The sequence below is a fragment of the Camelina sativa genome, chromosome 14 (assembly GCF_000633955.1).
Source record: "Camelina sativa cultivar DH55 chromosome 14, Cs, whole genome shotgun sequence".
Taxonomy (NCBI): domain Eukaryota; kingdom Viridiplantae; phylum Streptophyta; class Magnoliopsida; order Brassicales; family Brassicaceae; genus Camelina; species Camelina sativa.
This window is the reverse complement of record NC_025698.1, coordinates 1,490,979-1,518,963: the sequence shown is the minus strand read 5'-3', so window position 1 is coordinate 1,518,963 and position 27,985 is coordinate 1,490,979. Positions and strand designations below refer to the sequence as shown.

The following is a 27,985-nucleotide window of genomic DNA, read 5'->3' as shown; positions in this document are numbered from 1 at the left end:
AAAAAAAAAAAAAAAAAAAGCCATCCAAGAATCAGAAGAATTCAAGTGAAACCAAATATTATCAAAACCAAATAAATAGTAACGAATGAAAAACGTTATCAGCCTGGAAAAGCAAAAGTTGCATAACCACCACCTGTGATCACCCAGGCTTCGGACGAGAAGCTGCCAAGATAATCCTAAAGCACAAGATAAAAGGAAGTTAAACCCAAACCAGGATTTTCAATCTATTGCTAACAAGTAACAAGAACGATGGTGAAGTGAGCAATGAATGAGACCAAGTTATATGAGAAGATGTAAAAATGAAAAGCAAACCTCTGGTGGTTTCTAGAAGAGCTTAAAGAGCCCCACGAAGTTTCACCGTTTGGGGGACATGCAACCTCTCCATGTTTACACTTTTTGGACGCTCTAGTGGCAGTCCAAGAGGCCGATCACATATCAGCTGAAACGAGAAAGAGAAAACAGCATCAGAAGCAGGTTAGTAGTATAACTTGGTAAATCTCAAAATCCAAGTGAAAAGAAGAAAGAGAGAAGAACAGAGTTTCACGAAGAGATTTAAAGCAACTTGCTGACTTAAAGATTGGAAGTGGACGAGGAAGGAAGACGTGTTGAGTCAAAGAGACATATAATTAGAAGAAACAGTTTGATGTGGTTACCTTTTTGGTTCTGAATCTTCTTCATTCTTCAAAACAAATAACATATCTCCGATCTGCACAAAAATAGAGAATTAGAAGAAGCTTCTTTAATATATTTTTTTAAGTCTCAATTATCACAACCAGCCTTACTGAAAACAATTCTGAGATTATACTCGAAAATGTTTTCTTTCATACCTTATACTTAGCTTCAAGCTTTTCAACCAAACCTGAAAAAGGAAACATAAACCTGAAATTCTGTTGATAAGAAAAAGAACAAGAAACAAATAAGATACAATGTACCTGCTTCTTGACTCCATTTAGCTCTCTTCACTGACCGTCGTGCTCTTCGACTTCGAGTAACTGAAATTACATTACAGTATATAAATTGACAAATAAAGCAAAACCTGCGATTTAAAGCAACATGCTGACTTCAAGATTGGCAAATTAAAGTGGACGAGAAAAGAAGACGAATTGAGTCAAAGATACCTATAACAAGAAGAATCAGTTTGATGATGTTATCTTTTTGGTTCTGAAAATTCTTCATTCTTAAAACCCCCATAACATATCTCCGATCTGCACAACAATATAGACTTAGAGGACGTTTCCTTCATATATTTTTTTAAGTCTGAATTATAACAACCAGAAACAAAATCTGAGATTATACTGGAAAATGTTTTTTCGATACTCTTATTTCAAAAGCAAAACAGAACAAAATAAAGAAAAGCAGAGGATCTTGAGATGACTTACAGTGAAGAGGATTTTACCATCATTTGGGTCCACGACTCATCATCTAGAGAAGCACAAGCAGGAATAAAAATCTCAGTCTCAGATATGGATGGGGAATTGAAGCGAATGTATTGAGTGATTCTGAGTAACGAGTCTGACTTGCCTGACTTGAGTGATTGTGAGTAACGAGTCTGACTTGCCTGACTTGTTCGAAAACATCAATGGAGTCTTTGCGTCGAAGATTGAGCTTCTTCTCTCTACCAAGAGATGTAAGTAGTTCCTTACAAGTCAGAAATGGAACTAGCATGAAGTTGATCACTGAAAAATAAAGACAACCAATAATGTAAATACACATATAAGTATTAGACAATAAGGTAATTAAGTGTTCAAGACTTGTTTTCTAAACTTCATACCTGGGGGCAGATGCAGTCTCTTGTCATTGGCATTTTAAAAGCCTCGACTAACAACATGATAGAAGCTAAGACGACGAGGATAGATAAAGATCAATTGGGCTCAAAGTGCTAGATCTCTAGAGACACATCATGACAGCTCAACCAAACCACACATTACCGTCCTGACAACATACTTACCAGATAAGCTCCCTCTCAGTGCTAAACCTTCATGCTTCAGGTTTGGAACAGACACAAACCTGTTTCCTCGTTCCACCACCCAAAAGAAAGAAACAACAAACCCGTTAGGTTATTAAGATCCCCATATAATACAAAACCGAAACTCTTATTTCAAAAGCAAAATATGGACACCACCTCTGTATAATAGAAAGAAAAGAATCAAAATCGATTCATAGGGTTTAAAAAGATACCTCTGACTTGTTATTGCTCTCTTTCTCTCCCTCGCCGCCTTGTGATGGCTTTTGATTTTTTTATGAATGAGATTGATAGTGCAAGCTACGTTATTAACACTCGTTTCCCTGAAGTGAAAAGAATCAACACATTAGAAAGAAAAAGAAAAAAGAGGAATAACGCCGACAAGACAAAGACCTATCTATTACCTTTTTTTTGTAATCGATCAGTTTGATGTAAGAACATGCAGGCGACCGTGTTTGTTCTGAATCTACAACTCCATCCTTCCAAAAACAAAAAAAAAAGAACTGAATAAACATCTTCAACTATTGGCAAGAAAAAAGAGAGAGAAAAAAAAAGGCGTATATATACCTTATACTTAGCTTCAATCTTTTCAAACACATCCAATTGATGCATACCTGAAAAACGAAACATAAACCTGAGATTCTTGTTACACTATTGATAAAAATGAATAGAAGAAAACAAAAACACAATGTACCTGCTACTTGACTCCCTCTCTTCACGGGCCGTGCTCTTCGAGTATCTGAAATTGCATTACAATTTATAAATTAACAAATAAAAAGAATCTGCAGTTTAAAACGAGAAAGGAAGGCGTAATGAGTCAAAGACATCCATAACTAGAAGAATCAGTTTGATGGTGTAACCTTTTCGGTTCTGAAACTTCTTCATTCTTCAAACCCCCATAGCATACTCCGATCTGCACAACAATACAAAATAGGACGAAGCTTCCATAATAGTGAAAACAAAATCATAGATTGTGCTGGAAAATGGATTTTTCATACCTTATAATAGCTTCAAGCTTTTAAAGCAAACCTGCAAAACGAAACATAAACCTAAGATTATTGTAACACTGTTAATAAAAATAAATAAATAAAAAGAACAATAAATAAATCAAAACACAATGTACCTGCTTCTTGACTCCATTTAGCTCTCTTCACATGCCAGGATCTGCGATTTAAAGCAAGTTGCTGAATTAAAGATTGGCCAATTAAAGTGAAGGAGAAAGGAAGACGTATTGAGTCAAAGACACCTATACTTGGTTCTGAATCTTCTTCATTCTTCAAACCCATAAGCTTCCCTTTTTGGTTCTGAAAAAAAAAATCTCAGAGACATTCCCATCTAAAATTGAAACAAAAATTGGAGGAAGCGGACAAGGGAAGATAAAGACACGAAACGAAACGATACCTCCTCCTCTGACTTCTTCATGTCTGTTTGCTCTCTCTCTCCCCATTATAATCGAACCCTCTCCCTCTCTCTCTCTCGCTCTTTCTGGTTGGAACACGAACACAGACCTGTTTCACCCAAACCTGCAAAACGAAACATAAACCTGAGATTCTTGTTGAACTGTCGATTAAATAAAAAAAGAACAAGAAACAAATAAAACACAATGTACCTGCTTCTTGACTCCATTTAGCTCCCTTCACAGGCCGTGCTCTTCGAGTGTCTGAAATTGCATTACAGTTTATAAATTGACAAATAAAGTAGAATCTGCTATTTAAAGAACCTTGCTAAATTAAAGATTGGCAAATAAATGTGGATGAAAAAGGAAGATGTATTGACTTACAGTTTGATGTTGTTACCTTTTTGGTCCTGAATCTTCTTCATTCTTCAAACCCATAGCATATCACCCATCTGCACAACAACAGTGAATTGGAGGAAGCTTCCGTAATATAATTTTCTAAGTCTGAATTATAATAACCAGCCTTAGTGAAAAAAAAATCTGAGATTATAATTAAAAATGTTTTTTTTTTTCATACCTTATACTTAGCTTCAAGCTTTTCGTGCAAACCTGCAAAACGAAACATAAACCTTCGATTCTTGTTACACTGTTGGTTAAAAAACAAGAAACAAATCGAACACAATATACCTGCTTCTGAACTCCATTTAGCTCAGTAAAATCAAGGGTTTTGCTTTGAATTCTGGTGCCTTGTCGCCGAGTTCCACTTCAGTAGTACCTTGTTGTTCAGCAAAAAGGATCATTGGTTGAGGGAGATAGAAAACTTGAAAGAGAACAAAATAAAGAAAAGCAGAGGATTTTGAGATGACTTATAGTGAAGAGGATTTTACCATCACTTGGGTCCACGATTCAGCATCATCCGTACTAATATATCTCCATTAAAGAAGCACAAGCAGGGAAAACAAAACCAAAAAATTCTCAGTCTCACATATGGACGGAGAATTGAAATGAATGTATTGAGTGCTTGTGACTAATGAGTCTGACTTGCCTGGCCTGACGATTGAGCTTCTTCTCTCTACCAAAAGAAGTAAGTAGTTCCTTACAAGTCACAACACCAGGATCACTACTCATGTCAGAATTGGAATTAACAGGAAGCCTATACAGCCAATTATGTAAATACATATAAGTATTAGATAATACGGTAATTAAGGTTTGTTTTCTAAACTTCATACCTGGGGGCAGATGCAGTCTCTTGTCATTGGCATTTTAAAAGCTTCGACTAACAACATGATAGAAGCTAAGAAGACGAGGATTAAAAAAGATCAATTGGGATCAAAGTGCTAAACTAAGAGACACCGGCTAGATCTTCAGAGACACCTCTTTAGAGATTGCAAGACATCGATCACATCCTGGGGAAAAAAAACAACCAAAACACACATCACCGTCAAGTTAGTAGAAAATAGAAAACGTGGCCAATGAATAAGTTGTGTGTTTTCAACCAAACCACACATCACCGTCCTGACAACAACAAACTTACAAGATAAGTCCCCTCCCTCTCAGTGCTAAACCTTGATGCTTTCGTACGTCCTTGAAAAACATGAGTCATTGTCCTGGTTTGGAACACACAGCCACATAAACAAACCTGTATCGTCGTTTCACCAGGCAAAAGAAAGAAAGATAGAAAGGAACAAACCCATTAGTTAATTAAGATCCCCATATAATACAAGAACGAAACTCTTATTTCAAAAGCAAAACATCGACACCACCTCAATTAGACAAAGACCTATTTATTACCTTTTTATTTTGTAATCGATCAGTTTGATGTAATAACACGCACGCTGGCGACCGTGTTTGTTCTGAGTCGATCCAATATCTAGACTCCTGAAACAAACCCCAATCCAATGTCCAGAATAGGATTGGACCATCGTTGTGTAAGAATGCATCACCTAGAGAAGGAAGAAGAAACAACAAAAACCATTCCAAAAAAAGAAGAAGATATTAGTTAGTTTCTCTAATCTCTATAGAGTGTGAAACGAAGAATAAACTTGAAAGGGGATGAATTAGACTCACAACTTATATGGAAGGGGAGAAATTGAAGTGGACAAGGAAGAAGACGCACCACTGCCTCAGCAAATCACACATCACCAGCTATCCCCGCATATGATCCTGAAAAAAAATGGATTCCATATCAAACAGACAAAAACATTAGTTGTCAGATGAACGCATCGATAATCCCTTGTATAAGAAACAAAATAACAAGACATATATAATAAGCAAGTCTCAGCTCATGGCTGCAAACTTACGCACTTCATATTCTGCCTAGTTGTGATCCATCCTTTGACAAAGCTTGCTGTTCAGAAGTAATTCCAAAAGAAGACCTGCAACAAAGAGCGAGAGTGAGAGAAAGACACCCCAAAAAAAGAAAAGAAATCGTTAAAATCAAACAGAGAGTGACAAGGATGAATAAACACCCAAGAAGATCTTAGTACCCTCCTCCTCAATCAAACCATCAGGGAGAGATCTTAGTACCCTCCTCCTCAATCACCCATCGATCAATACTACAGTTATCCTCCGCAATCAATCAATCTGGATTAACAATAATAATAGGAACTAAATAGTAAATAAAAGGAATTCGAGTGAGGAAAAAAAGAACCCTAGAATATAGAAATCAATGTAGAGATCAAACCCTAAAAGAAGTTGAGATTTCAGAGTCCAAAGCCACGCTTCCAAAAAGCACCTGCGAGAGACAGAAGGAGAAGAATAAGAAACGAGTTAGTAAAAAAAAACAGAGGAAGAAACACAAAAAACAATCACAAAGCCATCACCGATAGATCAAAGCCACTGCTGCAAATTTAGAAACCAAACCCTAGAAAGAAAGAAAAAAAATCAGAGACGCATTATTATTATTATTATTATAAGAAGAAGAAGAAGAAGAATAACAGAGCTCCAACGCAATTGGACTGAGAGAGAGACCAAACCCTAGAAAAAGAACTCACAAGTAGGAATCCAGAGTGAGGCCGGGGGAGCGATGATGGGGAAGAAGATGATTATACATGTCGTTGTTGTTGTTTGGGTAATCAATCGTAAACCCTAATTCTGCTCTGAATCTTCTTCGCTCTTCTCTGTTTGGGTTTTCTTTTTTTTTGTTTTTTTGATTTCTCAAATAGACGAATGTTGTATTTATAATAATCACAGATGTGAAAAAGAAATAGGAAACTTAGGGTAAATAGGAAAAGGAAATTTATTAGAAAACAGAAAAAGACAAAGAGGAGACATTTATTAGAACGTTATAAGAAGAAGAAAAAGAAAAGATTATTAGAACGTTATAAGGAACAAAAGAAAAAAAGGAGACGCTCCGTGAAAAAAAACAAAAGCAAATTTTCTTTTTTATAAAACTATGAAAATTAATTTATCAGAACGTTATAAGAAAAGAAAAAAAGGAAATTACTGGCCCTATTTATTTAGGAAAAAGGCAAATCTCTATTTCAAACAACGCTCTTTAGACAGAATTAAGACCGGATGAAGCAACCACCAAAGATGTCTACGCATGGGATTACTCAAGACCAGGGCATTATAGTGTCAAATCTAGATATTGGGTAGCAACTCAGGTGATAAAGGAGAGGAATCAGCCTCAATTTGTGCTTCAACCAAGTTTGGATCTCTTATATCAACAAATTTGGAAGCTGGATGCACCGCCAAAACTACATCACTTCATTTGGAGATGTATGAGTAATAATCTCTCGGTTGTAGGGAATCTATACCATCGCCACATATCAAGAGAAACAAATTGTATTTGATGCCCCAACGCTAGAGAATCAACAAATCACCTCTTGTTCACCTGCCCATTGTCCAGACTATTGGGCAATCTCTCCAATTCTTGCTCCTTCTGAGGGTGATTGGTCATACTCGATATATGCTAATTTTTTGTTGGGTTTTTAACTACCACAAGGAGCTCCCCTCTCGAGAGAACCTCTCCTCTCTATCCTCTTGGATTTTTTGGAGAATATGGAAAAACCGCAATGATCTTATATTTAAGGGCAGAGATTATGAGGCAATTCACTAAATCAACAAGGCTAAGTAGGATGCAGAAGAATGGAGACAAAGATTGGAGTTAAGAGGTCTAAAAATTCTAATCCTACAGGTCATATTAATCGAAACAGATGGAACAAACCATCGCAGGGCTGGGTCAAATGCAACTCCGATGGAGCCTGGCCCCAAGATGGTATCACGGGAGGATTAGGATGGGTTCTTAGAGATGACAGAGGCAAAATTTTATGGGCGGGAGCAAGAGCAGTACCAAAGACACGATCTGTATTGGAGATTGAAACTGAAGCTTTCAGATGGGCGATGTTAAACTTGGTGCGTCTCCAATATTCCCGGGTCATTTTTGAGTCCGACTCTCAGACACTGGTAGATTTGCTAAATGGTGAAGAAAGTAGGCCATTTGTAGATCCAATTGTGCAAGATATCCAGCAACATCTTCCCTTCTTCGACCATTGCAAGGCGCTATTTATTAAGCGATTTGGTAACGGTGTAGCCGATAGGATAGCTCAGTAATCACTTTCTTTTCAAAATTTTGATCCTAAGTTGTATGCTATTGAGCCAATCTGTTTAAAATCTTTGGTGGATGCAGATTTTGTATAACTGTCAAACAACAACAACAACAACAACGCTCTTTAGACACAACTGGAGAGTAATATTTGTTTAGTTATTCGTATCTATTAGCTCCTGAATCCTGATATAGTATAGGTTTTGAGATTAGGTATAGGTTTTGGGATTTTGCGTGTTGTTGTTAACAAAAATAAATTTTAAAAGATTAGAGACAACAAAATTTAGTAATATCTATCAAAATAACAGAAACAAGAGAAACTAAATTCAGGTACTGTTGGAAGATGATTCAATCCGCAAAAGAGGTTCTCTCCAAAACCCCCCACACGAAAAAGAGTTTTATTATCTTCTGAGGGGTCAAATAAATTTTTTTCCAGCAAACAGAAAAACACTAAGAAAACAAAAATAGCACAGAGCTTAGAAAGGTGAAGGAGGAACTTCAATGGTGGTTCCAGCTTGAATCTGACCCCACCCAATCAAACGCCAATGCTTTTCCACACGTCGGCTTAGAGCCACTTTCTCTCCTTTGCTGGTACAAACCGGTGCGGTCAGTTGCAGTTTAGCCAGATCATTTTTAACTCCAACAACTTTGGCTCCGGTAGACATAGAGCCAATGTTGAGCATCAGAATCTCTCCTTTTGTTAGCTTTGACACTTTCCCTTGTTTCTCTGATCCCTTTGTTCTCACTCCCAACAAACGCCGTAGAAGAAAGAAGTTCACCTAACGATTTTACATAAACCACGAATCAACTACCAACTGACAAAAAAACCTTTTAGTGTATAAACGAACATCAGTTGCTGTTTATAATACCTCGAGTTCAACAAAGACATCAGGAAGTGAACCGATTTCACCAAGGACTTGACCAACTAATCGATCAGCACGAGTAAGTGTTGGGTCCATTGTTGTTCCAACTCCTATTAGCCCTCCGGGAACTGCATACTGAAGCTCATTCTGTTCCGCGTAGAGTGATATTATACGAGAGTAAATTGGAGTGCATTTTGAGTTGCCACGCTCGTCTTTACTAACAATACCAGGTCGTATTTCGATTAATTGGTTGACTTTCAAAACACCCTACAATATAGATGTAGTTAGAGACACTGATCACACTGGATAAATTACACACCATATAAAGCTTGATATACTTAGAAGCACAGCAAGGGAGAGAGAGAGAAAGAATAGATACCCGGAGGATACTTCCACCAGCAACTCCACCTTTAATCTCGTCAACCTCATAACCAGGCTTGTTGACATCAAATGATCGAATCACTATCATATTTGGCGGTGACACAAAATTCCTTTCAGGGATAGGGATCTTCTTGACAATGTACTCGCACACAACATCAATGTTGTATTTCAGTTGTGCTGAGACGGGGACGATAGGAGCACCATCAGCAACAGTGTTCTGTGACATGACGTGTAGAAAATTTGGGAACCAAGTTAACCCCTGCCCTTAGCTTAACCAACTGATGAAATGATGATGCAACAACAAACACTACAGAGATAAGAAAATCGAACCATTATGAATTTCTGGATTGCCTCGTGCTGATTAATGGCAACGTTCTCTTGAATAAGATCAATCTTGTTCTGAAGGATTATGATATGCTTAAGTTGCATAATCTCAACGGCAGCAAGATGTTCAGACGTTTGTGGTTGCGGACAGGTCTCATTTGCAGCGATTAAGAGTAGTGCACCATCCATGATGGCTGCTCCATTGAGCATGGTTGCCATGAGAATATCGTGTCCCTGACGAATAGAACAATGAATACATTCAACAAGAATGAATTAGAGAAAAGAAAGGCAATGAATGAAAGTATCAATGAATACTTCTCCATCAACCCTCACTCTTAAACCCTCCACCCAACTGAATTAGAGACACAAAAGCATGCAGGAGGGGTGGAACAACATCAATAATACACACAGCTCATTGACACCGGAAATGCTTATACTATCAATTGAAAATAGTACTGAATGAAGAATGATGGTAACTGTTAAAATCATCATACCGGGCAATCCACGAATGACACATGCCTCAACAGTTTCATCTTGGAGTTCTCAAATCCGGGGACATCACAATTTGGGGTGTCTTCCTTTCCACTTCCGTAGGCCCTAAAACAACAGAAAATTGTTAGACTCCGAGAGAAAGCTCATAGTAGAAGAAGAAGAAGATAGAACAAAACTGTTGCAAGGAAGGACTCACTTGTAGCACATTGGTCTAGGGCATTTCTCATCCTCACATTTGTAGATCTTGGCATTTGCATATCCAAGCTTAATGGTAATGTTACGCTCCAATTCATTCTTAAAACGAACAGTCTGCACAAGAGAAGGAAATCACACAAATGATGTTTGTGAGTCCAATGGATGAGCCTCTGGTGACTAAAATATATAGCATAGATTCAAATTAATACTTGTGCTTATTGAACTGTGAAAAGGGGGAAAGCATAGTTATTATATACCTGAACACCAGAAATAGCTTTCACAACAGTGGACTTTCCATGAGCGACATGCCCAATGGTACCTGTTAGTAAGTATATGCATGGTTAGTAAGTATATCTGATATCAACTAATGCAAAAGACCAAGGAGCACGAGTGGAATGTCAAACGAAACTCAATAAAATTACCTATATTTATAGTAGCCTGGCGAGAAATGACTTCAGGAGACAAAGGATGTAGCGTAGTTACATCCAATTTTTTAAGATCTTGCTCAGCCAAACCCTTGTTCCTAGACATTATTGAAAGAGTGAAGGTTCTTCTCCTGCTTCCAAACCGGGAAATCAATCAGAGTCGCTCAATTTAAAGAAACTACTCAATATCACAAAATACGTTTCGCAGGGTTTCTACATCAACGAGATTAGGGTTTCTACACCAGCCTGACCAATTCGAAACAAAAATATCATACCCAGGGTTCAGGTACCTAAGTTCGATACAAAATCTATTACGATTAGATCTTAGAACTAATCTAAGTGAAGTTTCAACGATAGAAATGGGAACAAATTAGGTTTTATCAAATCTTGACTTCATTTCTCCTAAGACGATGTAATTTGAGATCGAAACGAACCTGAGTTATGCGAAAGATCAACGACCGGGAGAAATCGAAGAAGGAGATAACAGAGTGAGAAAGCGGCGCTGCTTGAAGATGAAGAAGAAGAAGGAGAAGGAGAAGAGAAGAATATGGTGCGCAAAGGTTTTTTTTTTATCCAAGTCTCTCGAAAGGGTTTGGTTTTTCCCGTAACCCTTTTTTTTTATTCTTTTTTTTTACAAATATAAATATTTCTGAAAATGCCCCCACTATTTACTAATTAATTATTAAAATTTGTAATTCTTTTAACTTTAGGAGCATTTTGATTTTTACATCCACAATTTTTAGTTTTTTACCCTATAAACTTTACAAAAGAACAGTTTATACTTTTCTAATAGAATAACAGTCTTACTATTACATTTTTATAAAGAAGAAAATATCGAAAAATGTACTTGCCGCAAGAGACAAGTTTTATGAAAAAGTGAAATTACATTAATTCTGTACAGAAAATTAAGGATCTTTCATCACGCAGTCACTAAATTGGACATAATAAGAGCTTGGGAAAAGAATTAACAAAACAAATACTATAACGTATAATGTCGGGTCTAAAAACGAATTTTTTTTTTGTAATGGGGTCAAAATAATAAAAGAATGAATTGGTGAGAGAATCACAAGAGGTATTTGCAAGAAACAACCCCACAACAAGTAAAACTTTACACTTTCCTAATCTTCTTTCCTTTTGGTTCAAGAAGGCACCTCTCTCCACCTCAGACTAAAAAAACAGAGGAAGAGCTTTTAGAATCTGAGCTTCTCTATTCCAAGGAACTAGTGCAAGAATACAAAGTCTGGATTTTCCAGAAGCTCTTTAGCCGGTTTTACACTCGCAAAATCTTTTTCGTGCATCGAACTGGATATTTCGTCGATTGAGAAGGGTATGCTGCAGCAAAGACAAGAAGATCATCCCGTTATGGTTTTTTACTTTTTACTTTTTACTGATTGATACTTAAGCTTATCAAATCTCGCGAGAGAGTTACCTGGAATTATCATCCAACAAGAAGGAATTGCTGTCTGCATCGTTGGATTCCTCTGTCATGAGCGCACGCATGCTCGATATTACCTGTGATAGAGGTTTACACTTTGCTCAGCATCTTAAAAAGGGGTTGAAATTGACCCTAAAAATTATATTTATCTTTTTCAGTTAGATACCTCTTGAGACACACTTCGGGTGTTATAGCAGTCGTCCCAGTATAATGTGCATATCCGGTAAAGTTGTTGGACACTAAGGATCTGGAATAAATTGAATCAAGAAAACGATTAAATAACGAGTCTAAGCCAGTAAAGAGTATCCTCAAAACATGTTTGTAGATACTAAGAAGGAGCTTTACCGGGCAAAGATCATGTACTATATCATCATATGACACTCTGTACTTTTGGTGGATAACCTGAAGAGGAACGAGGAGAAGAGAGCTATTAGTATGGTTTAAGGGAAGTCAGTTGAGACTAAGAATAACTACACTACCCATATAGATCGACATAAGATTGTGTACAAGAATGTTTGGTTTCAGTAATCTAACGAAAGCAGTAGCCAAGGTTTGAGTCTTTCAGATATTGGACTATAACAGTAGTCTAATAAGTACAAATTATAAAGTATGCAGAGATTGTTACGAGAGACTATTCAGTCTTATCACAGAACAAACCAAAATAAAACACAATTATCAGCAGTTAATCAGTTTCTTTGGAAGCATAGTCAGAGTTCATCAAGAGGGTAAAACATACCAGGAACCCAACAGCTTGTCTGATGTGTTTCAGTTCATCCCAAGATGGCCCAGCATACTGCAAAGTCAAAGAATGAATTTAAATGATATAATGAGACGAAAGAAAGTTTCTATAATTAAGAAAGCTTTGAGAAAGTTTCTATACTTCATTGACTTGGCCGCACCACAACTCTAGCTCTGCAAGCCCAGACTTTACAAATTCTCCATTACTGAATGTACAGCACTCTTTACGCAGTAGAAGGCTGTTTGAAGATGTTAAGGGAGAAAAAAGTAAGAAAACTGTGGACTATGGTCTAGCCTTCAGAAGGAAAATTGGGCAATAAAAACAGTCACTTTGTTTAGTTTACTGTAGATGTCTTGTATTCAACTTGAACAGTGACAAGTATCGGTAAAAAAGTGCGTAGAAACCGTTAAATGTAGCTTTCAGGTATTATTTACCTGTTAAACAGTTGCACATTGATGAACGAGAAAGTTTGAGTGTGTAACTTTTGGATGAGTACCAAGGGAACCTGTAAACCATCAAACATATGAGAATTTAAGGAGTTGAAAACAGATCAGTGTCATGGTAGTTTTACTATTTCCTTACATAGTTTTCTTTCATTATGGCAAGAAGCAAATTGAGACCATCAATAATGCTCTGCCAGTGAATAGCAGGGGAATCTTTTCCAACAGACCTACCAGATCTTTGCATCCCTCCTTTTGAAATTCTCGGTGCCTGAAAGCCAGTGGCCACATCCTTAGGAAACAACATAAAGACAGGAAAAAAAAATAGAGACGTCAATGAAACCTGAATGCACAGAGATATTAAAGCTGAGAGCTCTTTCTTCAAGTTATCTCTAATCATCCCAAATATTTTCTCTACATATGCTGCAAGCTGTTGCTTGAAAAGCAGAGCCGGGTATTTTGCCTCCACTGGGCGGATCACCGCAAGAGCAGCAGCTTCAGCCGCAGCAGCAAGGTTTGGTGAAGAGCGGAAACTCTGGTTACCGATAAGGGAAAGAATAGTTAACATTCTTGACATTGAAAGTAAAAGATTCGTCAAAAAGCTCTACTAACATAAAAGTTTATATACCAAGGCCATTCTTCCAAACAAGGAAGTTGTGATAGGTGGCTTCTTGCTTGCAGTTGTTCCAGTGCCACCAGTTTTAAGACTTTTTTGAAGTAAAAACAGCAGTGCTGATGTGTTTGTCAACCAATATGCCAAATGACTATTGTCATCTTCATTCTGAAAAGATAAAATTTCAGTAGAGCGGTTAAAACTTCCAATTTAACTAAGGTAAAATCAGGTTTGTCACGCAAATAATTATTTCTATACCTAGGGATTAGTAACTGACAAAAACCGTCTACAAAGAGTTGTTAAAACATACACAAGAATCCTCATTTGGGACATATCAGTATCTTCATAATGCCAAAAAAATGCAGATCAATTTACCTCAATCGCGGAACCAATCATCTCAATAAGACGATCAAACGCACTAGTCTTCTCTGATTCAAAGCACTTCCAGTGAAGAAGACACTTGTATATTGTAAATGCAGCAATAGGTTTCCCATTACTGAAACCGATGTTTTCCTTGACACAGTTAATGAGAGTATCAACATTCTCCTGCAGAGATAGAGTAAATCAGTTTAACGGAAATACGTATTAAAACTGTTTGCATATATAGTATAAAGTGATTGGCCCGTACAAGTTGACGTTCTGCAGCAGATCTCGCAGCATTTCCATCGAACTCAGCTTCCTGGAAAAGTATATTCCTCAGATGAATCAACCAATAGAAAATGCAAAAGAAAAAGATATGAGAAATCCAAGAGATCAAGATGTTATTTTGGAAGAACTATCCTACATTGAACTGGTTTTCCAAGTTTGTACGGTGTCCATTTTCCAGATTCTGCAAACAGGAATCAACAAAAAGTTAAACATCAGGCACAAGTATAAGGTAATCCACAAGACCATATATCTTAGTATCAAAGAAACATTCTACCTTAATAGTTGCAGTTGGAGGATGCCCTGTTACAGTTTTCGCAGTCGTGTTTAAGATCGTTTGCTGAAGCATAATTTGTTTCTCGGCTTCCATGTCTGAAATCTTCTCTTCAAGCCTGAAAATGAAACATCAGCTATCGTTTGAACAAGATAAGTATATATTACTACCAGTGCTAAATGAGAAATTCATGCAAAACAGTACCTCTGCATTGCAGTCTTCAACTTCGCTACTTTAGATTCTGCCGCCAACGCTTGCTTTAGTCTATCCTGACTAATCTTGCTTGTCTCCTGAAGTTCCTTTGCTGTTTCATCTATCTTTACCTCAAGAGAACTTACCATCCCCTGCATAAGACAAGCAATATAGAGGAGACCAATACTTTTCAGCAGATTTTTCCAATTGGTGGTTTTATGGATCCCCAGTTAACTATGATAAGCTACAGATCCACAATCGAGACTCACCTTCAACTTTTCATTTTCATTTGTGAGTTTCTCCATTAATTCCTGGTCAACTACAGGAACCTCCTTAATAATAGGGAGCACCTCGGAAACTTTCTTGGCAGCTTCACGCTCTTTAACAAGCAATGCCTCAGTTTCTTTAAACTTATTTTGTATTTCCTCTAAAGAAGACTCATATTTTGCATTTTCTTGCTTTTTGGCCTCTTCCAGGTCAGTCTGCAGGATTGGGAATGAAAAGAGGGTAATTTAGCAATTTTGATTCAGTGCAGTAAGAAGTAGATTTGACAAGGAAAGAAAAAACTCACCCTCATTCGTTTTTCTAACTGTAATCTCCATGTCAGTTCCTCAACTTGCTTCTCTAGCTTGTTTTTGGCTTCTTGAAGAGCTCCTGTTTCTCGAGCAGCCTGTGAGTCGAATGAATTATAGAACTGTGTTACTTTTCATACAAAACAAAATATTAAGAAGTCAACTTCATAAAATAGTTCATTTCGACCAAGTACTAGGATGGTCAGATAAAAGAAGCAAAACTAAACGAAGAAAGAAACCACAACTCACCATCTTAAGGTTTTTGAGTTCTTTCCGCGCAACTTTTCCTCTCCATGCACATTGTGTCGTGATAGCTGCTTTCTTTAGTTTTCTGTAATGCAGCCGAGCCAAGTATACACGACACCGGCTCTGTATTGTGAAATGGGTGTTGTCACGATTAGAACGCGACACAGAGAAAAACCATTAGTCCCGTTGTTATTCGACGGTTTTCTTGCTACTGTTCAGTAATTTTGAAACATCATACCTGGATTATTGTTGCAGCTTTAGTCTGCCTTCTGACACAGTTCCTTTCGGGAAACCATACCACGCATACCCGCTTGAATTGAAATAGTAGCAGAAAATAGCTCAGTGTAAGCTTTCCTAGCCAGAAACTTACGCAAGTCTCTCTGGATTTTCAAAACAGCAGATTCCCTACGCATGCCTTCGTAAATACTTCTAGCAAGATAACCTGAAAAGATTGTGACCCAAAAGTTAGTTTTAGAAGTAAACTGAAAAACAAAGACAAACAAGAAGAAGATGACAGTCTACAGTCTTGAAGAGAGTAGTAATTACCTCTGCAAACTGCCTGGATCTGTGTAGCAGAGATACGCAGCTGGATAAAAGCTTTCTTCGCAAGATAAGATCGCACTTTTCTTTGGATAATGCTCGCCGATCTTCCCAAGATTTCAGTTCGCCGAGTATCCAAGTCTGCCATTTGTCCGGCCCTAAGAAAAACCTTTGATTTACCAATCTACAAAAATAAACCCTTCCAATTTCAGGTAACTCATTATAGAAGCAGACTGAAGAAACTGACAAATAATATTCTGCTGATTAAAGAAATTACCTGATATCCTTCAAGTCCGGCCTTATCAAGAAGCTTCTTGCAAGCAGCTGGTTCATCAGAACTAGTAAAAAAAAACAGAGGAGTCAGCAAGACAAGTCATTGAAAATGACCTCGCATTCAAAGGATATCCGAGGAGGAAGAGATATCTTACTTCTTGTCCAACACTTGTGGAGCAATGATACCAAATCTGTTCAAGAACTCGTCAAAGTGCTTCCTAGTAGGATAGCCAGCACAACTAATCCGGATTGCCTCCATCACTCCCTGAGGTCAGAACAATACCCAAAAAAACATCATTCTTCTGGAATTGATAATTTTCACGAGAAGCTTGATTATTTAACTGAAAAGAGATGTCATTCGCACCCCGCAACGCAATTGCTGTAGAACATTTTGGTTCTCAAAGATTCCAGGCTTCAAAAGGTTATTAGGCTTTATACATCTGATATAATGTGGCTCCGTTGTATTGAGAATCTCAAGCAGTGATACCAATTGTTGCTGCAAATAAACACAAACATAGAATCTGTAGCCTTTAAAAAACAGATTAAAACATGCTAATGTGAAAGTGGAGATAAAAATCAGACTCACCTTGAAACGGGTACCGATAGAGGAAAACTTTGATTGTTTGGAATCGTCAGATAATGGTGGGAACAAGTTTGCAACAAAAGAACATGTAGAAGCATTTAATAACGCTTGATGCTCTGCAATAACATAATCCTTGTTCTTGTCTAGAAAAAATTCTGTCTGATACGTGACCTGGAACAAGAACCCTCATTGGTTGTTAAACGAAATATTTACAAACCAACTACTGACTATATTCTATATCTTTTCACGTATCATTTGAACCAATGAATTCAGCGGAGAAGCAAAAGATGCTCACATCACCAGCATAATGACAAATTGTGAAGTCACTGCGAGCCAATTTCGGCTTGGTAAAGCGCTTGTGGTTTTTGTATGTCTGATATAGCTTCTGAGCAAATGTCTCGTGTGTTGATCTAGGAAACATACTGCAAAAGGAAAGCATCACTTCAGATACATTTCTTTAGAAAGAAAAAAACGTTGGAAAATTAATTTGAAAGCAGAACAAATTAGATTGGTTTTCAAACTCACCAAGCTTCATCTAGAAGAGCGATAATACCTCCGGGTTTCTGAAGGTAAAAAAAAATAAACAAACACCAAAAATGAGAAACTAATAAAACGAGATCCATAACATAAAATTATCAATGACACAACAAGACAGATAGCGATCACAACTATGGTTGAGAAAAGCATCACTAAGAAAAAACTAAGAGAACAATTTTGGGTGTCTTGGAGGCTTTAAGAGCATTCTACAACATGTTAGACATTTCAAGGATCACTGTGTATGAATGAAAAAAATAGAGATTATCACAGGATACCTTTTCTATTAGGTCTAATATATCTTGATTGTCAACAAACTCAATATAGCTCCAGTTGATCTCCTCCTTTTTATACTCCTCTTGCTCCATTTTAAAGACGTGCTGCATAGTATGATGTCAAATAAATTAGAAAACTACAGAACTCCAGAAATGCAGAAGGCCGAAAATGAAAGAGGTTATTTGATCAGAACCTGATTAAAGTGCTGCTGAAGTTTCTCATTAGTCAAATTGATGCAAAATTGCTCAAAACTGCAAAAAAAACAACAGTAAGCAGTGGGACAAAGAACTGCAACAAACTAGAATCCAACATGGTCATAAATTTTGACGGTAACATAGTGAGTACTTTCCCTCAGATAAGTTTCATCAGTTGTATAATATAATTATCTAACGATAGCCCGTTTCGAATAACATTTTAGAAGGGTAAACTCACAAGCTCAAATAACAATAGGAAATAGAAAAATCTCAACTGTCCACGTTAAAAACAGCACTGCCGCCCTTGACGATGAAACAGATCAGACCAATATAGAACACTAAGTAAGAGCAAGACATGACACATTGAAAACTCCATATGTTAAGTCAAACAACCAGAATTTCTAATTTTTGTAGACCTTTTCTTGATAAGAAACCCATCTATGTAATCTGAAAACAATAGGCATACCGGTTAAGCACCTGTTTGTCTTGAAACTCTCGAATCCATAAATATCCAGAACACCAATCAAGTACTTTGAATCAGGATCTTGACCAATTTGAGTATTAATCTTCTCAACGAGCCTAGACAGACAGAAAAATATTTAGTATAAAACAGCTCTGTTTGAGAAACAATTCACACTTATGTTTTCCAATGAAGAGAATTAGCTACTGAGAATGTTTTCGTCAGTTGTAAACAGAGAAACTCACCAGTCAAACAACCTTGAGTACATGATTTTGGCCAAAGCATCTCTGCTAAGAAGAGCTGCTTCTGGATCAAGAGTTTTTGTGATTGTTTCATCACGAGTTACCATGATACGCTTGCATAGAGAATCCTCAAGTGATTTTTCATCACACCTGCAACAAAAGATCGTGTGAGTATGGATGCCGACTCCAGTCACATACAGAAGCAACCCACTCCAGTCTATAAGTCAAGCCACTTACATGAGAAGCTCGGCGGCGGTTCTTAAATGAAACCAAGATTTTTCATCTCTGGGAATTGATGAATCAATCTCTGTTCCTTTAGCAAATTCAATATTCCCCAGATGCAGAATGGAAGCCACAACGCGGAAAATTGCATCCTACCGACATACCGGAAATGTTAAGAAGTTGGTGACCAAGTTAATATACCAGGTTTTACTAAATTCAACAGATGGAGTTACCTGCTCCTCAGTACTGATCCCAACGACATCCATAGCCTTTCTTGTTGCATGATATTCCTCCGCATCATTCATACCATCCAATGCTATACACTTAGACTGATTGAGATAGTGGTATGTCTTGGGATCACCAAGCTTAAACCTCTTAACATCCTGACAGTAGAGATAAGATGTACTTTAGTATGCCGTGAATCAGCAGCTACTTCACTGGTTATTTATAAAGTTAATATTGATCTGGAAACTTACTTCTTCTGGTGCAGCACAAATCATGTAGAAACAATGATAGTTTCTTTCGGGATCAGACACCTGACAAACACGCGATCTTTCCAACAAATAAGTTCTTATAGCAGCTCCAGATATCCTCCCCGATTCGTCAAATTGAATCTCCACGAACTTACCAAATCGACTATTAAATACACAAACAATATATTTCAAACCTTTCACATACAACAAAAAATAATAATAATAACTGAAAGAATGCAAAGCAAAGTACAGGGAAACCTCCTTACCTGGAATTATTGTTCCTAACAGTCTTTGCATTTCCAAAGGCTTCTAAAACAGGATTCGACTGTATGAAAAGTAAATATAAGCAATAAGAAACAGATCAACGCAATAAGCCAGTCTAGGACACTAGAATCACTTTTTTATTTACTTACTTAAGTTTCTAGTGCAAAATAAACTCTGAATTTGTAATAACTGATAAGGTGAAAATCTGACTGTTCTATAAATAAGAAAAGAAAAAAAAAGCATCTTTTCACCTCCAACACTTTCTGCTCAACACTTCTTCCCTCAGCAGCAGCTCTCCCACCCATGTAGGCAAGATATCTCATAAGCAACTTTGTGCTTTCAGTTTTACCAGCACCACTTTCTCCGCTAACCAGGATTGATTGACTAACTCCTTCATTAACCATCTGTCTGCGATAGAATAAACCAAGCAAACAGACCAATTACATCAATGATAACATTTGAAAAAAAAATAAAAAATAAAAGCAAAACATTTTTGAATGAGTATGTGCTAAATTACCTATATGCAGCATCTGCAACGGCAAAAGGATGTGGACTCAGCTCACCGAGGGAAGCCCCTTTATATTCAGCCATCATATGGCTACTATATAGATGCGGAAGTCTTCTAAATGGGTTAACAGCAATCAGTATGCTTCCTGTATATGTCTGAAAGTAAAACGGGATTCAGTAGCCATTGTGAATTATAAACATATGTAGAGTAGTACATGTGCTTTTAACCATACAAGAAGTTTAATCTCAGTGAAGTTACTCACATAAATTTCATTAATATCATATCTTGATTGTAAATTCTGAAGAACTCCAGGTTCATGTAAATAAGCCAGTCTTGTCATATCTTCCACGCCAGATGCTGGCGCTTCGACATCTTTTGGATATATATTGGAAGCGTTAACAACGACCTGTGTTTTAAAAAAAAGAAAAAAAGTTTTTCGTAAAAGGTTCTCTTGCTTCCAGAGCCAAACACACAAAGCAGAGGAAGATATTGTATGATTAATAAAAAGAACATCTGAAAAAGGCCATCAGAGTCAAAAGGGCAGGATAATAAAGCACATACTTGTTTCCCTGAAGTGCAGAGAACTTTGATCTGGTCACCATTAATCTCAACAACTTCACCATCTAGCCATGCTTCATCGGGGTCCTCCACCCACACATGGGACCCAACAGCAGGATTGAAGGCAGCAACCTGCAGAAAACAAAGGGAGTTAAAAGGGAATAGTTTCTCCATTAACAGATATATAAAGAAGAACTGGTGAAGTTATGTCACTTTGTTTTAATTATATTCCGAGGAAGTCTTTACTTGTATGTATGTAAACAAGAACTTAACATCACTCAAATAACATTGCAACAACAAATTCAAGCTTCCATGACGTATACAAGATTGCATAGTATAATCGAACGGTAGTGCGTTTTGAAAACAATGAAACTTGCATGTAGCTTCAAAATAGCATATAGAACTTGATGCTGGTAACGAAAACAGCATTAATGCACCTACACGTCTAAACGTTTCTGTAAGCACTGGTAGCTAAATGTCAGACAAAGATAGGGACTAAACACGAAAGACTAACAGACATGTCTGGGATTGAAGTCAAAATATCTGCCATGACTCAAAAAAACAGCACAAAGGAGCATTTTGCAAAGATTGTAAAATATATATATATATATATATCACAATCGCCAAACTAAAAAAATTCATCAATGATGACTCAGATTCAATAAAACGTCAAACACACGAGACAAACAAATCAGAAAACATAAACCCTTTCAAAAATGTAATCATCGTAAACAAAACGCATTTCAAAAATGTAATCAGAAAAGAAAATAAAACATTTACCATAATTTTGTCTAACGAATTATTACAAACTCGATGCTCTTTTTTGCTTTCTGTAAGGATGGATCTAAGTTGACGATTCAGAGCAACAACATTGAACTTCTCTTCTTGTTAAACTAAGCCCATCCGATATACACCGACAATGCGAATGCGATAATGCTTCGAAACGAGATTCAATCCCCAGAAAAGCAAAAAACAAAAAAAGGGTGAAATCGAAAGGCGTTGTTTCTGATTCTTGATTTGTTGTAATGTCGATGAAAAAGTTTTTCCTTTTATCTGTCAGATTATAAATTTTTTGGTTGTTTGGGGCTTTCTTCGTGCTTCCCTCTCCCCCTCCTTTACCTCCCCCCACCTTTGGGATTTGTTTTTTTTTTTTTTTCTCTCTCTCTGAGAAAATTAATAAAGTAATTTACTTTAATTAAAATGACAGCATCATAACTAGACGTTGAATTCATACACCTTCTTCCCCATACTACCCCTGTCTTTTCTTCTATATTACGACCTTCTATTTCGGACGCGGAAATAAAAATACTAATTTTGTCTGATTTCTTACAATATCTAATTTTTTTTTTTTTTTTGGTAATCAGTAGTAGTAATAATACAACTCATGTAATAGTTTTTATTTTATTTTATTTTATTTTTATATGTATATGTATTTTCAGGCTTTCAGCTAAAAGAATTGAGAATGTGTTAAGTGTTAACTACTAGCAAAAAGGTACGGAAAAAATTATGGAAATATTCAAATATCGGATGGAGAGAACCCGAGTAATGAAAAGCACTAAAAAGCATATACTACTGTAGTTAAAGGTTCCTTCCTTCGTATGACAATATATGTGGGCTTCTTGTAGAAGATGGGCCTTTTCTGTATTCTAATCAGTGTTGGGTTTTTCTTTGCCGCATCATATTGGGCTTTAGCGTCAAAGTAAAAACTAACAACGGGTTAATGGCGGCTTAACTTGAACCTGTGTATATGAATAGTGTTAAGGTTTTTTTTAGTAGTTCAGTAAATTATTAACTTCTTCTAGTTTTTTTTTTGAATTACTAAGAAGTTCCAGGCCTAGGCCCGTATATCCCCTCAGCCACAAACCAGAGCATTTTATAAGTTCCAGGCCTAGGCCCGTATATCCCCTCAGCCACAAACCAGAGCATTTTATATGTAGAAGACATTAAATGAAAGAAATCCATGAAGCGAAAAATGAAAACACAACTGTGACAGAAAAAATGCATGCCCATATATAATTGATTTTATTGGAACTAAAAAAAAAAGAAAAAACGTTAAGATAACAAACCTGCAAAACTCTTAAGTCCATCCCTTTTCTCTGCTCGTGGAAGTTTTATAAGTTTCAATGTGCTATTTGAAACATTTTTTTTTTTGGATAAATCAAAGTCTAAGTAGGTCAAATTGTCCTAAATGATAATTTATGGTTACAAAAAGGATTATAAATATCTCCCACTAAACAAGAGAACTAAACTAATTTAACCGGAAGAATGTCAATATATAAAGAACTACTGCAGACTGCAGTGTAGTACTAATATCCACAATTAATGCAGAGTACTCTTGACAAAATACTCTTTTGAGACAAAATTGCTGTTCCATAGACCTTTGAGGTTTGACCCGCCACGAGGATTGAGCGTCTCTTCTTTCCACCATCCCTTCTCTCACGCGTTAAACTCAGCGCGTGAACACACGCCTTTTAAGCTGAAAATAGTACTAATAATAAATTAAAAAACAGAGGATAAAAATAAAGTGGATCCCAGTGAATCAGGAGCAAAGCAAATAGCATACGCAGCCGCAGAGCCATGTAATTGGTTGATGAGTAGACGTTGTTATTCCACGCGCGACCAGAGCGAGAGCCGTGAAGCTCGAGGCTGTTCTGTCCCTTTCTTTATGTTCGTTCTGTTTTTTTATTGAAGTCTACACATACATACTTACCTTATTTTCGAATTTATTCGAAGCCGTGATTAAAAAAAAATCATATTTAAGGTGAAAAATATATCTGACTTTACAAGAAAATACAAAATCAAGATTCTCTCCCATGGCACGCTCTCTCTTGCTAATGTCTGTCTGTATTTTCAGAGACTCTTTTCACTCAATTTCTCTCTCTCTCTCTACTCTCATTCCTTGTCTTTTCGTTTTCCTTGTTCTTTTAAATTTTTAATCTCTCTTTCTTCTGTCAAGTTAATTTCCATCTTCTTCTACTATCTCTCTCTCTCTCTTCTCCATTGTTGTTGTTTATATCTCTGTTTTTAACCTGTAATGACTACGGCTAAAACCTGCTCCGGCAACGAGAAGCTCGTGGTGGAAGTAGTGGGAGCCCACAATCTCCTGCCAAAAGATGGCGAAGGGTCTTCCTCTCCTTTTGTGGAAGTGGAGTTCGAGAACCAACGTCTCCGAACTAAGGTCAAACCCAAAGACTTAAACCCTATCTGGAACGAGAAGCTCGTCTTTCACGTCATCGACCTCAGATATAAAACCCTAGAAATCAGTGTTTACAACGAGAAGCGTTCCTCAAACAGCAGAAACTTCCTGGGTAAGGTTAGGGTTTTGGGTTCCGGCGTTGGGAGGGAAGCAGAGTCAGTGGTTCAGCTCTATACTCTTGAAAAGAGGAGCCTTTTCTCGTCCGTGCGTGGAGAAATCAGCATCAAACACTACATCACCACAACGGCGGAAAACGGTGAAAACGTCCGCCGGGTTAACGGGTCGGTGGTTCAAAGAAAAGCAAGAAAGTACAGAACTTAACCTCTTCCATGGCGATTCAACAACAACAGCAACAGCAACAGATTGCTCTTCACAATCACAACATTGGAAATCAACAGCAGAACGGTCAAGGACAGCGGATGCTACCGTTTTATCCAAACCAAGGTGAGATAAAGCCTCTTGTGATAACCGCTCTTCCCGGGCCAATGTCCGGACCCGGACCTGTCATCTACGCAAACGGGTTGAGTGAGTTTTCGCTTAAGGAGACAAAGCCTCGTCTGGGAGGAAGTAGTAGTGGCGTTGGCGGTTTGAGTAGTCACAAGGATAAATCAAGCTCGACTTATGATCTCGTTGAGCAAATGCAGTACCTTTATGTAAGAATCGAGAAAGCTAAGGACTTGTCAGTGTCCAGCGAGGTCGTGTCGGAAGTGAAATTGGGTAATTACAGGGGAGTTACTAAAAAAGTGAGTTCGAATTCGACTAACCCCGAGTGGAATCAAGTCTTTGCCTTTTCCAAAGAAACCATTCAATCATCTGTTGTTGAGGTGTTCGTCAAACAAGGTAACAAAGATGAGTATACGGGTCGGGTCTGGTTTGATTTAAGCGAAATACCAACCCGGGTTCCTCCAGATAGTCCCTTAGCTCCGCAATGGTACAAGATAGAGAGTAGAAACGGAGGTAGATGCGGTGGAGAGCTTATGGTTTCGGTGTGGTTCGGGACTCAAGCTGATGAGGCTTTCGCTGAGGCGTGGCATTCAAATGCTGGAAACGTTCACATTGAGGGACTCTTATCGATCAAATCAAAGGTTTAATTGTCTCCTAAGTTATGGTACCTTAGGGTTTCAGTTATTGAGGCTCAGGATGTTGCAGTTATGGACAAAGGATCAAGTATCATGAGGTTTCCAGAGCTTTCCGCGAAGCTACAAGTTGGTAATCAGATTCTGCGGACTGCAATCTCATCTACAAGTCTTAACCGGAGCTTTTCGAATCCGTATTGGAACGAGGATTTGATGTTTGTGGTTGCAGAACCGTTTGAGGATTACGTTACAGCTATTGTGGAGGATCGTGTGGGTGGTGCAATGGGAGGACAAAACAATGTGGCTGTTGGGAGGGTTCAGATTCCGGTTTCTGCTGTTGAAAGAAGAACGGGAGATACACCTGTTGGTTCGAGATGGTTTAGTCTAGATAACGGTAACAACAACAACCGATTTGGTTCGAGAATTCATCTTAGATTATCACTTGATGGTGGCTACCATGTTTTGGATGAAGCAACAATGTATAGCAACGACGTTAGACAGACAGCGAAAGAGCTTTGGAAACCGCAAGTTGGGCTTCTAGAGATTGGAATTCTTAGTGCAACAGGTTTGATGCCGATGAAAGTTAGGGACGGGAAATCCGGTGGAACTGCCGACTCCTACTGCGTGGCTAAGTACGGGCCTAAATGGGTCAGAACAAGGACCGTTGTGGACAGTCTCTGCCCAAAGTGGAACGAGCAGTATACTTGGGAAGTGAATGACCCTTGCACAGTTGTTACCGTCGGTGTGTTCGATAACGCACGTATTGATGGGAACAATAATAACTCGCGGGATGCGCGGATTGGAAAGGTTAGGATTAGGTTGTCTACGCTAGAGACAGGACGAGTATACACGCATTCGTATCCGTTGATTGTGTTGCACGCCAGTGGAGTGAAGAAAACCGGTGAGATTCATTTAGCGGTTAGGCTATCGTGCGGCAACGCTTTTAATATGCTCCAGATGTATATGTCACCACTGCTTCCGAAGATGCATTACACTCAGCCATTAGGCGTTCATATGCTTGAACGTTTGCGGTATCAAACCCTAAACGCGGTTGCTGCCAGGCTGAGTCGAGCTGAGCCGCCTTTAGGTCATGAGGTTGTGGAATATATGCTCGATCACGATTTCCATGTTTGGAGTATGAGAAAGAGCAAAGCCAATTTTTTCCGGCTGGTTAATGTGATTTCCGGTTTGGTTGCCGTTGCTAAATTGGTCAAAGTTATGAGACGTTGGACTAAACCGGTCTACTCGACGGTTTTTGTTTCGGCTTTCTTGTTTATGGTTTTGTTTCCGGAGCTTCTGTCGCCGTGTTTGTTTCTTTACGCGGCTGCGGTTGGCGTTTGGCGTTTCAGGCGGTGGCCTAGAAATCCACCGCACATGGACGCGCGTCTCTCCCACGCGGAGACTGTGTTTCCCGATGAGCTTGACGAAGAGTTTGACACGTTTCCAACGAGCAGAGGATTCGATGTCGTGAAAATGAGATACGATCGAGTTAGGAGCATTGCTGGGAGGGTTCAGACAGTGGTTGGTGACATGGCAAGTCAGGGAGAGAGGGTACAAGCGTTGCTGAGCTGGCGTGATCCGCGTGCTACTTTTCTCTTCTTGGTGTTCTGTTTAATCGCCGCGGTTGGGTTTTACGCTGTGCCGGTTAAGTTGACTATGGCTGTCTTCGGTCAGTATTATCTACGACCACCTCGGTTCAGGAGGAAACTGCCGTCGCGAGGGCTTAGCTTCTTTAGGCGGCTGCCGTCTAGAGCCGATAGCTTGCTTTAGAACAGGTCAAGGGTATTATCGAGTTTTGTTTTTTAAGTTTTTGGTAGACGCTTCTTGGTTCAATGTATCTTAATTTGTTTTGGGTACAAACGGAAAATCGAACCGGTTTAAGCATGGTACAAAGCTGTTGTGTTAATGATTAGGATGCTTTGCTGTTCATTACAAAAGTTTGCTAACTGCTTGTAGTTTTTCTTTGGTCCCGAACTTCTTAAGTGGTAAACAAAAGTATAGACATAAAACATAATATCAAAAATACCCATTTTGATTCACTAAATTTAAGAATTTGCCAACATTTTTATTAATTGCAGTTCAATACTTTCATCATATCCATTCTTCAGCCAACTTTAATAAATCTTGTGCAGGATAAGATACTAAACTAAATTAACGATTAACGATTTACAGGATAACTTAACACTTTTGAACTTGATTTCTTTTTTTTTTTTTTTGTGGTAGGGCTTGAACTTGATTTCTTTAGAACTATAAATTTCCATATAATCTGAATGTGTCCGTTGCTGCTCCATCCGAGAGATTGGTTCAATGGAGGAAACTATAAGGATTACAATTCTCTCTTCAAATTTTACGAGGGTAGATATCGAAATAATAGAAAAATAGAAGGGTATGTAGTAAATTTTCAAAAGCATGTGTTGAGATAATCAAGAACAGGGGCATTTCAATTAGATAGAAGGAAACAAAAAAAGGAGATCCTTCTTAATGTATCGCAGACCTTGTTCCTCAGCTATTATGGCCTCCTCCTGTTAGGTTTCTTCGTCGTCGCTCTTTCATAGGAATTTAAATTCCACCCATCTCGAGGACGGAGCCGCCGGCGAGGAAATTCGGGAAGATTAGATCGGCGATTTGGCCTTGTTCTTCTTCAACTAAAGATCTTCTAGTTAGGGTTTCGTCCCCTGTTTTGGCAGCATCTATGGATTCTCTGTCCACTGGGGTATTGATATGAATTTCAGCTTTAGAGATGACGGAATCTATCTGGTCACACGATCAACCTTCTCCACAGTCCATGATACCATCACCAAAACCAGTGGCTAATGTCCATCGCCAGAGGTCAGAGCTTGCTTAA

General features: G+C 38.0%; 1 protein-coding gene, 2 long non-coding RNA genes and 2 pseudogenes across 10 annotated transcripts; 1 reads left to right on the top strand and 4 right to left on the bottom strand.

The window, feature by feature from the left end:
* Positions 79 to 4,398, bottom strand: LOC104738930. 5 transcript variants are annotated; one of them, XR_002035044.1, is made up of 22 exons: positions 4,247 to 4,398; positions 4,047 to 4,134; positions 3,937 to 3,968; positions 3,744 to 3,811; positions 3,573 to 3,623; positions 3,365 to 3,486; positions 3,210 to 3,267; positions 3,087 to 3,127; positions 2,962 to 3,012; positions 2,824 to 2,876; positions 2,658 to 2,702; positions 2,531 to 2,577; positions 2,368 to 2,442; positions 2,179 to 2,286; positions 1,949 to 2,007; positions 1,380 to 1,422; positions 1,119 to 1,205; positions 933 to 992; positions 828 to 859; positions 654 to 706; positions 313 to 439; positions 79 to 176 (listed from the first exon to the last, which is right to left on the bottom strand). It is a non-coding gene; the product is annotated as an uncharacterized LOC104738930 (long non-coding RNA). The 5 variants fall into 5 exon arrangements; XR_002035042.1 differs by having other exon boundaries at positions 80 to 176; positions 2,962 to 2,992; XR_002035043.1 differs by having other exon boundaries at positions 80 to 176; positions 3,216 to 3,267.
* On the bottom strand, positions 4,399 to 6,493 carry LOC109128614. 4 transcript variants are annotated; one of them, XR_002035047.1, is made up of 10 exons: positions 6,353 to 6,493; positions 6,182 to 6,222; positions 6,043 to 6,093; positions 5,846 to 5,942; positions 5,664 to 5,734; positions 5,427 to 5,522; positions 5,151 to 5,302; positions 4,894 to 4,998; positions 4,589 to 4,765; positions 4,399 to 4,454 (listed from the first exon to the last, which is right to left on the bottom strand). It is a non-coding gene; the product is annotated as an uncharacterized LOC109128614 (long non-coding RNA). The 4 variants fall into 4 exon arrangements; XR_002035049.1 differs by having other exon boundaries at positions 4,407 to 4,512; positions 5,828 to 5,942; XR_002035048.1 differs by having other exon boundaries at positions 4,407 to 4,512; positions 5,660 to 5,734.
* On the bottom strand, positions 8,330 to 11,171 carry LOC104738931 (eukaryotic translation initiation factor 2 subunit gamma). The gene is made up of 9 exons (XM_010459149.2): positions 11,020 to 11,171; positions 10,583 to 10,716; positions 10,418 to 10,479; positions 10,162 to 10,274; positions 9,968 to 10,070; positions 9,480 to 9,707; positions 9,148 to 9,366; positions 8,775 to 9,035; positions 8,330 to 8,684 (listed from the first exon to the last, which is right to left on the bottom strand). Exons 2-9 carry the CDS (start codon positions 10,689 to 10,691, stop codon positions 8,382 to 8,384), a joined length of 1,398 nt encoding a protein of 465 aa, XP_010457451.1. The 5' UTR covers positions 10,692 to 10,716; positions 11,020 to 11,171; the 3' UTR covers positions 8,330 to 8,381.
* On the bottom strand, positions 11,550 to 22,014 carry LOC104738928 (annotated as a pseudogene).
* Positions 23,856 to 26,927, top strand: LOC104738927 (annotated as a pseudogene).

What these genes read in the sequence shown, in the direction of transcription:
- LOC104738931 (XM_010459149.2), bottom strand. Translation starts at nt 10,691, where the DNA reads ATGTCTAGGAACAAGGGTTTGGCTGAGCAAGATCTTAAAAAATTGGAT. An exon ending in CCAGGCTACTATAAATATAG is followed by an intron (nt 10,480 to 10,582) that starts GTAATTTTATTG and finishes ACTTACTAACAG; the next exon opens with GTACCATTGGGCATGTCGCT. An exon ending in CCTAGACCAATGTGCTACAA is followed by an intron (nt 10,071 to 10,161) that starts GTGAGTCCTTCC and finishes CTGTTGTTTTAG; the next exon opens with GGCCTACGGAAGTGGAAAGG.